Genomic DNA, 10500 nt, shown 5'->3' with positions numbered 1-10500 from the left:
GTATTTGTGATTTTGCAATGATCACCGAGAGAGATATCTGTAGAAAAATAAAGTTCTCTTTATTATCACAGTATTTTTTGCATGCTTTTTCATTTTTATTGGAGCTTGCAACAAACAACGAAGATGTTGTAGATCGAAGGTTAACAGGATTTCGTGCACAAACTCAAGGGTACACACGTCACAGGGGGTCAGAGGGGTCAGTCATGTTATTGATGGTCCATTGAGAAGAGTTTAAGCATCTATGTTTGAGAACAGGATTTGTTGCTCGGCATTTTCAAAGGTTGGTGAAATGAGGGTGAAGCTCAGTTCTGAGAGCAGTACTTCCAGAAGCACACTGTGTTCGGAGAAAGATAAATAGTAGTTAATGTATGAGTGCAACATGACATTTTGTTATCCAAACCAGCTGGTCTGCATCGTACCTCTTTTGTTGGGTTTCTTAGCTGATGGATTCGACTTTTTGGAGGCTTTTCCGTTGAGTTTGGGATCCATCTGGTCAGTGCTAGCCTTGGGTGAAATCCCACCGCTGTCTATAGTGGTCGCTGTGGTGGACTTCAGGTGTCCATCTGTCACGACCTGCTGGTTATAAAATATTATTTGTTTCATAAAGCTCATATTTAACTTTAGTGTATATGCTTGTGATTGTTTTGGGAACTGAACGTACCATTTTGTTCTTTTTCCCGGTACCTCGTCCATTGCTATTTCCTGCACAAAAAGAAGGGGGAAAAAGCCAAGATTTTATATATAAATAGTGAATTTTTTTGATTTTTTACAAAAAGTTACGTTTTTTTTAAAAGTTTTTTTTTTTTTTTTTATCTCTTCTGCTAACTAACGCTACATTTATTTGATTTAAAATACAGTAAAATTGTGAATCGTGTGGAAAAAAAATTAATAAAGGGGAAAAAAGCCAAGATTTTATAAATAGTTGTAAAAAAAATATTTTATTTTTTTTTATTTTTTTTTTACAAAAAGTTACGATTTTTGAAAAAAAATTTTTGTGAAAAGTCTCTTCTGCTAACCAGGGCTACAAAAATACAAAGTATTAAAATACAGTCAAATTGTGAATATTGTGAAATATGAAAATATATATATTTTTTCTATGAGAATATATTGTTAAATGTAATTTATATCCTGTGATCAAAGCTGAATTTTCAGCATCATTACTCCAGTCTTCAGTGTCACATGATCCTTCACAAATCATTCTAATATGATGATTTGCTGCTCAAGAAACATGTTGAAAACAGCTTCATATTTTTGTGGAAACATATTTTTAGGATAATTTGATCAATAGAAAGTTCAAAAGAACAGCGTTTATTTGGAATAGAAATAGTCACTTTTGGATCAATTTAATGCATCCTGGTTGAATAAATTAATTTTCTTAAAACGTTAAAATCAAGCACACCTCTGGTCATGATGGTGATCCGGTGGCTGTTCACTAACTTGTGAAGCTCCTCAAGTGCACTCAACATCTTCACCAGCTCCTCTCGAGCATCTGTGACGGGATCAGACTGGGATTGTTTGTCGGACAGCCTGAGCACTCGGTTCTTCTCCGTTATCCTCTGGGAATCGGGAGAACTGGTTGTGCGTTCTGTCCTCAGAGATCCATCACTCGGCTGGATCTCCTCGTGTCCATCAGAAAGGAGTGTTAGTGTCTTTAAGAGATTATTGAGACCTGTGTCTAAGGTTTTGTCTCTGACGTTTGGGCTACTCGTCGCTGTGGTTATTTCGTCTAATGCTCTCATTGCTACAGTCTTTCCATCTCCATCGGGAAATGTCGTCATTGGTCGGGTCCTCAGTAGCTTCGCTCGTGCTGGATTTACTTCATCCATGCCGGTTCTCCTTGGATCTGGAGGGAAATACAAACACTTTAAAGTCGGCATGAAGTGGAAGTTGCGATAGTCTTTTCTTCCCTACACTTTTCTTCATACATACGAAGAACATTTTTATGTTAAGTTCTGAAGTTTCTTCATGGAATACCATTATTTTTAAGAGTGTGTTGTGATGTATAGGCCTATCCGAGTGAAACGGCTTCACAAACAAGAACAAATGTGGGCGGGGCTTGATTTTGTCCATGGGGAATTGATTGGTGGTCTGCTATTGGTGGATCTCATGTGAGTGACAGGTTGCTCCGCCCTCATCATCAGAAAAGAAAAGAGATGTCGCTGCAAGATGGAGGGAAAGTTACTCTGATTAAAGATTATGAGTGCAGATGAGTTAAAAAAAAAAAAATTAATGTTGTGCACGGATTAATAATAAATACTGCAATATTCCATAAAAAATAAGAATTGGACTGCTTTATTGCTCAGTGGAATGCAACTCAATTAGTTTCAGCAACAGAAAAGTGTTTGCATGTCTCTAAAATCCCGGTTTACGGCTGGTACCAGAATGATGCATCCTTCTGTTCTCTGAAAGGGTTTGTCTCATAAGTCCTGTTGACACAGAATTGTTCCCATACCCATAGAAACAAGTCAATGGGAAATGCCAGTGCACTGAAACACCCTGAGAACCTTGAAAAGAGGGACATTCCGAACATCAAACATCCCTTCTTTTCTCGGCTTGGACAAACACACACGACATAACAGATGATAAATGCTTTTTTGTCCGAGGAACTTTCTAACCCGTCCTTCATCATCATTCTGATCTCAGAGGTGGACGCTGACAAATGGCTTGTTCACACTCATGTACAAACACATGTGGAGCTGCATCCATGTTGACCGAAGTCTTGGGGAAGTCGGAGAGTTGCTTGGGACGACCGTTTTGGTGACGTCCTAGGTGCGTATTTTGGACATTTGCAAACTCTGAACTTGCCATCACTCCATTAAAAACACTTCGGAGGAGCGCTAGATAAAATAAGAGTGGCGTTATCCCCTTAATCCAAAGTAATCGTGACCATTGAAGTGCACCGCATTCATGCATATGGTAATAAATTAGCATGACCTATCAGTGCACACATGCACTTACTGATTTATGAATACTTTTTGTTCACGTACATTCAATAACTTTGAGATTTATTGCTGCATGGTGAAGATCCAGGTCAACGAATTCTGTGAGAACATTAACCTAAATGTGATCCGCCCGGGACCGAATGACCTAATTCAAGCTTTACATAACCCTATACTCGAAACTCCTGAGCCAATTTTAGCAGGAGGACGAGTCCAGAACCTGAATGTGGAACGACAGATTTAAGGTTTGCACACACTGGAAGTGCGGACAGCACAAGACCGAGAGAGAGGAGCGCAAGTGCCGGCGCCACTGGAACTGATTGTCTTGGTCCAGCGCCATCTCTGAGTCTGTAGACTTGACGACAGTGAAACTAACATCGAGAAGAGACACCACAGGTGGACAGGGTGGACATGTTCACTGATAGATATCAGCATACGTTCCCCAGCTGATGGATCACACACAACTGTTTTCAATGCAATAAAGAATTATCCAATTAAATGTGCACTAATTTGCATAAACGTCCAGAACTGAAACCTGAACATTCGATTCAATTTTCATGTTTGATTTTGTTTCATGTTTGATCTCTTTTTATCACTCAATAAATCAGAAAACACTGTCAACAGCAATAATTATATATATATATATTTTTTTTTTTCTTCATGTTTTGGGGAATAAAAAGTTATGGTCAGAAGTATAAATCATGTGAGTGATATATGAACAAACCTTATGTAAAGCTGCTGAAGTGGAGATTTCTAGAGGGAAAAACTCACGGGCTTTAAAGATATTTATTGTAATTGAAATCTACAGATGCAAATAGATCAAGTGCAATAAGATACACACTTAAATGTCTGAAAAAAGACTAGTTTGGGGGAAAAAACACCTCGAAATTGACCAGTGCATAAATAACAATAGTTTTACTATGTAGTGTCTTGCCTTAATGTCTCAGATGATTTAAAAGAAGAGTATTTTATCCCTCAGATGTTATATGAGAAAAAGACCTTAGTAATCTCTCACACAAGTTTCAGAAGACATCTAATAAATGGCACTAACTGTGCGCAGATGTGTACATGCAATCAAAAGTCAAAGATTTCTCATCAAATTTTCCCAATATCAAAATATTCCGAGCTGATATCCACATTGACTATGTTTATATGACAACTATTGATTCCTTTGCTTCTGTTTTTATTTCTCCAAATGCATCTGAGACAAAGTTGATTCTTGAAACATGTATAATTCGTTAAGACTTTTGCATTTGTGAGTGTTTGCAAAGTCGGGACGACACGGTTATAAATCAGCGTTCCTGAAGCTCAAACACAGAGCATAATGCCGAGGTCAAGAGTTCATTTCCCAGGAGACTGTATATTCTGCTGAATGCACCAAGATTACGTATTATAAACATTTCCCTCATGATTTTCTGAAAAGCTGCTTTTAAATTTGACTCGACTTAAAATGCATGAACTAATCAAATGTATACATTGAATGCATTGGGGGAAGAAAGCATGTGAGCTGGTTTTGACCCGTCTTACCTCCATCAGTTGGTTCTTCAGTAGCGTCTGGTTCTCCAGGCTTCATCGGAGCAGCATCCACGACCGAAGCGACAGTCAGCAGAGCGACTGCGGTCAAGACTTTCAACATGTCCACCTTATACATCTCAGTGACCTGAAGGTGAGACGGTCCAGCTACCGATGATATCTAAACGAATGCAGTCTTTGGGTGGATTCATACACCTGTTTGCTCTTTTACACTGATGCGCCTCTAAGATGAGAAGGCTTGTCGAGTGTGCTGTACTTTACAGTATTTTCTCTACCGTCACCCCACATCCACCGGGGCTTTTAAATCGAGACACCCACGCTGACACCGACCAATCAGGCCGCTCCTCCCTCCAGGCGTTGTGTGACATTTGGGGTTGTGTTTGGTGTCGGGGTCTCCATTGTGCCGGTGGCGGCAGGCATGGGCCCTTCTGCGTCAGAGGCCCTTTTTACTCCGGCCCCTGTGCAAACACATTAAGAAGTGCCTTATCACTGCTTACACAGCAGCGCACCCGATGACTTTATCCACTCCTCATCAGGGTCAAAAGGGCCATCCCGAATCGGGACGACGTTTGATGTGTGCGCCAATGCAAATAGCCTTCATGCATATGAGAAGAAATTAGCATGAGCTGAAGTGCGTTTGATGACTATGATGCATTGGTGCATTTAAACTAATTAGTCATATTAAAAAGAAAAATTAATGTGATTATATGGTGTGTTTTTTTTTATTATTATTTTTTATAGAAGTATATTTTATAACTAAGGAGCGTTTTGACATGCCAATCATGAATATTTATAAATAACTCATTTAGGATGAAATCTGTATTAGTTTTCTCTCTTGACACTAGATCTGTTACATTCATATAAAAATAATTTTAATTAAATAGCATAATGAGTTTTGATGTCGTTGCACCACTTATTTACAGTACTTCAGTGTTATTTGTGTATATTATTATAGTATTTATTAATATTTTCAAATTAACTTTTAATTTTACATCAGGTTTTAATGATTTTGTCATGTGCTTTTGTCAGTTTTATTAGTAAAAAAAAAATTTATATATATATATAGCTTTAATAAATTTTTATTTCAGTTTTAGTTATTTTAGTACTTCAGCTTAAACTTCAGTTGCCACATTTCTAATTTTCATTTAAGTATTAATCTAGTATTTATATAATATTATATATAATATAATAACTTCAATTAGTTTTATTTAACAATAACAACAGTATAAGTGAAATGTAATTTTAAATAATATGATAATTAGCGGTTTTTCATGCTTGACAAGACTAGTCAAGCATAGCAAGAACAAAATCTATCTAAATTGTGTGTATATATATATATATATATATATATATATATATATATATATATATATATATAGGCCTATAAAGCACCCTAATAAGCCTATCTAGGCTGTTCTGGATAGTTGCTAGGGTGTTGCTAGGGTGTTTCTAGGCTGTTCTGGATAGTTGCTAGGGTGTTGCTAGGGTGTTCTGGGTGGTTTCTTACTTAAGTGAAAAGAGTGAACCTTCAAATAAATTAAATGATGGCCTCTAGCCTACATTTTTTGCATTTATGTCCATTTTATAGTCCGCCTCATGATTTTAGAAATCATTCATATCTAGAATATGCGCAATATGAGCAACAGTGCCATCTCTAATAAAGCAAATTACTCTAGGATGCAAATAATAAAATCTGTAACGTTTGCTCGCTCCTGAACTTCTGGAAAGTTTTGGGTGAGAAAACGAATGTGTTCCTGCTGTGGAAAGTTAATGACACAGGAAGTGTCTGTCTCTGTTTGCTCTGAGCCGTGATGTCAGACGGACGGGACTCACTGAGAGACTGTTGCTGGGAAGAGAGAACCTGAGAGCATCCAGTAATTCATTACCCTTTAGGGCCTGAATACATGTGATGAGAGCCCGTCTGTGAGTAAGCTTCAAAACTTCAGCACTCGAAAGAACACGTTCGCCTGATGTGGACAAGAAATAGCCTTTTCTTAGTTGTTTGTATAGCGGTTTTGGAGTCAAAACCAGAACAAAACCCAAGAGCCAGAACCAGCATTTTTGCAGCATTCATGTTCCTCTCTGAGAGCAACAGAATTCTTGTTTTGCAACATAAAAACAAAAATATTTCATTGTATTATAGCAGTTTTTTACCTCGAGCCAGATTTTTTCAGATGGCTTTTAAATTGATATTTGTTTCTGTCAGCTCTTGCTGAAATCTTTCACTAGAGGTCAGTGTTGGATTTCATTTAGCATGTTCTTTATCTGATGGCAATTTCAGAGATAGAAACAATATAATCTGTTTAGTCGTAATCATAAATTGATGTTTTTCCTGCAGTATTTCAGACATATTTTAAACTGAAAACACATGTGTGTACTTGTCCATTCATACTGTGCTGCATTATTTTAATTCTGTGTATGTCATTATTTTACTTATTCATTTTAGTCCATTTTAAAATGTACTTTCTATGGCTTTCATTTATTTATATGTCTTTTGTTCTTTTAAGTCAATTTAAAATTCAGTCGAAATCTTAAAATATTGTTAATTTCTAATCAAAAGTTTGTTTTATTTTTAAACAAATGATTCTTTATGATTCAGCAAGGAAGCATTACATTGCCCATAAAAGTGACATTTATAATGTTACAAAAGACTAATTTTAAAATAAATGCTGTTCTTTTGAACTTTCTATTCATCACAGAATCATGAAAAATAATATGCATCACAGTTTCAACAGAAATATGAAGCAGCACGACTGTTTTCAACATTAATAATAATCATAAATGTTTCTTGAGCGTCAAATCATCATATTAGAATGATTTATGAAGGATCATGTGACACTGAAGACTGGAGTAATGATGCTGAAAATTCAGCTTTGATCACAGAATATAAATGACACTTTACTGTATATATATTCACATGGATAAAGCATTTTAAATTGTAATATCTCACAATATTACTGTTTTTACAGTATTTTCTGATCACATAAATGCAGCCTTGGTGAGCAGAAGAGACTTCCTTAATATCACCGACCCCCAAACCTTTGAACGCTAGTGTATATATCGCATTCTTCACAAATGATTAAGAAAGAAAAATGGACAATATCTGAATATTAAATATTTCCATTAAGACCACAATTGCAAGAATACAGATTTTAGCACCTAAATCTCATGATGAAGAGGATGATGAGCAGAGAGGAGATGAAGACGTGAGGCTGGACAGAGGAGGGAAGGGAAGGTCAGGCCGCAGAAAAGAGCGATTTGTTTTCAGTGAAACTCGAGCGCACACCCCCACTTACCGCCGGCGCAGGCTAGCGGAATCAATTACCACTTGTCAGGATGAAACCAAAGCCATGCAACACAATAAGGGCACGACCTAAGAATTTCTGTGTGAGCTGCTGTGTGTGTGATTGTGATTTTGTTGGCGACTTTTTATTTGTTTGTTTGCACAGAGCATCGCCCAGGCCCAAATATCAATATAAATGCATTTTATTTGTAATATTCAATCAATATTTTGGCTTCTTTTTCTATTGTTGTAAGTCCGTGTTATAAATAAAAAGGTTCAGAAAGATTTTTGGGTATGGAAGTACCTGGAGAACCACGTAAATAACATATAAACGTTAATCATTCAGTACACTGTTAAAAGAAATCCATCGTTTTTCTCAAAATAAAACAGAGAAAAAAAAGGTAAGCTGTCACTGTGGCGGTACCTTTTCAAAAGGTGCACCTTTGTACCTAAAGAGTGCATATTAGTCCCTCAAAGGTACATATTGGTACCAAAAGTGTACATATTAGTACCTAAATGGTACATATTAGAACCCTTTTTTGAGAGTGAATGATTCTGTAAAAATGTCAACATATTAACAGAATTACAGTAAATTTTAAACGGTAATTTGGGGAGGAAATTACATTCTAAACCAGTAAATCCAACAGCCTTTTCTGATGAATTAACAAGGCCATGCTCATACTAAAATCTGTTTTGTACTGTGTTTTTGAGATCCACCATAATAACACTGCTGGTAAAGAGAAAAGCCACATGATGAATCAAAGTTCATCACACGTAGCTTTTCCTCAAGCTGAGGGAAATACCAATACATAGAAGGAACATTGTCATACACACTAATACAAAACACCAATGACATTAAAATAATGCAATAAACATTCATTTAACAACATTATGGAATATAAAACCCTGTGCATGACTGATAACAAAAATATTTTTCTTAGAAAACGTTATTTCTTTTTTTTTTTTTTTTTTTTTTTACGTTATTTGTGAATGTTATCTGAACGTTCAAAACATACATTTTTGGAATGTTCTAAAAACTTTGTTTCTTTAATGGAACGTTAAGGCAACATTCCATCTGATCATTTTGCAAGCATTGTGCAAATGTTACTTTTAAATTACATTCTGAAATAATTAGTAACAGTTTAAAAAATGTCAGACAAACATCCAACTAAGACTTTTCAGATAAATCATTGCATGAACGATGTATAAATGTTTTTGTGCTAACGATCTGAGAACATCATTAGTCAAGTCACCTTCATGTCTATAGCGCTTTATTCAATACAGATTGTTTCAAAGCAGCTTTACAGTGATCAACAGGGGGAAAATCAGTAATGTACAGTTCTGTATGCAGTGACACTTTCCTTCCACAAAATACGACATACCTCTAGTTTTGTTATAGGATACTGGCGATTTTTGTTTGTCAGCTATACAGGAACATCAATAGCCCAATACATTCATAGAATATGTGACACTGGACCACAAAACCAGTCACATGGGTCAATTAAGCTTTTCATTGATGTATGGTTTGTTAGGATATGACAATATATGGCTGATATACAACTATTGAAAATCTGGAATCTGAGGATGCAAAAAAATCTAAACATTGAGAAAATCTCCTTTAAAGTTGTTCATTTATGTTGGCGATTGTGCAGCATTCACTCACAAAAATAAATGTTTTATATATTTACGGTAGGAAATTTACAAAATATCTTCATGGAATATGATCTTTACTTAATATCCTAATGATTTTTTGGCATAAAAGAAAAATGGATAATTTTGACCCATATAATGTATTGTTGGCTATTGCCATAAATATACCCGTGCGACATGTGACTGGTTTTGTGACCCAGGGTCACATATAGTCATAAAATAAAGTGAGAGAGGACAGATTGATGGTCTTACTTTAAGACCAGATAACTTTGAACAAACATTATTTTAAAGCCACTGGAAGAATGTTTGTTCATAACTTTTGTCAGAACATTACCCGATATTCCCATCTGATACGATCCACATTCTGCACATTAACTGAATTCAATTTTAAAGTGGCATATTGCCCGGCAACTGGCATTATTATTTGCAGAAAGAATTGTGTATTGTTAATTAGCATTATTGATCAAAAATTCTAATTTATTAAACATAGGTGTATTTTATCAAATTGCCATTTGCCGCTGTTTTCTTGTGATATTAAATATCAAATATCACACATATTATCTACTTAATTTTTATTGGCCTTCTTTTCTTACAGACGTAAGCACATTTCTCTGGTTGTTTCTGGTGTGTTGAATCAAGTGTGTGTGTGTGTGTGTGTGTGTGTGTGTGTGGCAGAGGGCCGCCGTCAGCTGTCACTCTACACCTCACGGACGCTGTGGCTCACCAGAGGCCAGTGTGGTTCAGGGAAGGTTTGGAAACGTCTGAAACCTCTAACCACAGGAGCAGGCCGGCCACCCAAGCCGACAGACTGTGGGCGAGAGCCAATCTCTGCTGCGCTGGTGCCACCCGCCGCTGTGCCACAGACGGGCCCGAAGACACTTACCGCAAAACATCATTGAGTTACAGCCGACAGACCGCTGGAGGTGCTGGAGCAAACATGCCACAGTTAAATATCAATACATATTCTGTGTGTTTTTGGCCGTATTGTTATATATTATGGTATGGATACTGTGTGTAACAAATCTGTTTATGTATTGATTTGTTGTTTAAAACAACTGTTCAATTTTTTATATGTCTTTAAGTTCACCAAGGCTG

General features: G+C 36.5%; 1 protein-coding gene across 2 annotated transcripts; it reads right to left on the bottom strand.

The window, feature by feature from the left end:
- Positions 1 to 80: 80 nt before the first annotated feature.
- On the bottom strand, positions 81 to 4741 carry urp2 (urotensin II-related peptide). 2 transcript variants are annotated; one of them, XM_082165622.1, is made up of 5 exons: positions 4467 to 4741; positions 1400 to 1843; positions 662 to 702; positions 420 to 576; positions 81 to 334 (listed from the first exon to the last, which is right to left on the bottom strand). In XM_082165622.1, the coding sequence occupies exons 1-5, from the start codon at positions 4588 to 4590 to the stop codon at positions 303 to 305; spliced, it is 798 nt and encodes a 265-aa protein (XP_082021748.1). In that variant the 5' UTR covers positions 4591 to 4741; the 3' UTR covers positions 81 to 302. The 2 variants fall into 2 exon arrangements, with proteins under 2 accessions (XP_082021748.1, XP_082021749.1); XM_082165623.1 differs by having other exon boundaries at positions 420 to 573.
- Between the last annotated feature and the right edge of the window lie 5759 nt (positions 4742 to 10500).

This window comes from Leuciscus leuciscus (assembly GCF_965113295.1).
Source record: "Leuciscus leuciscus genome assembly, chromosome: 3".
Classification (NCBI taxonomy): Eukaryota; Metazoa; Chordata; class Actinopteri; order Cypriniformes; family Leuciscidae; genus Leuciscus; species Leuciscus leuciscus.
Note: the sequence above shows the minus strand (reverse complement) of the source record. Positions and strands in the feature narration are given on the sequence as shown.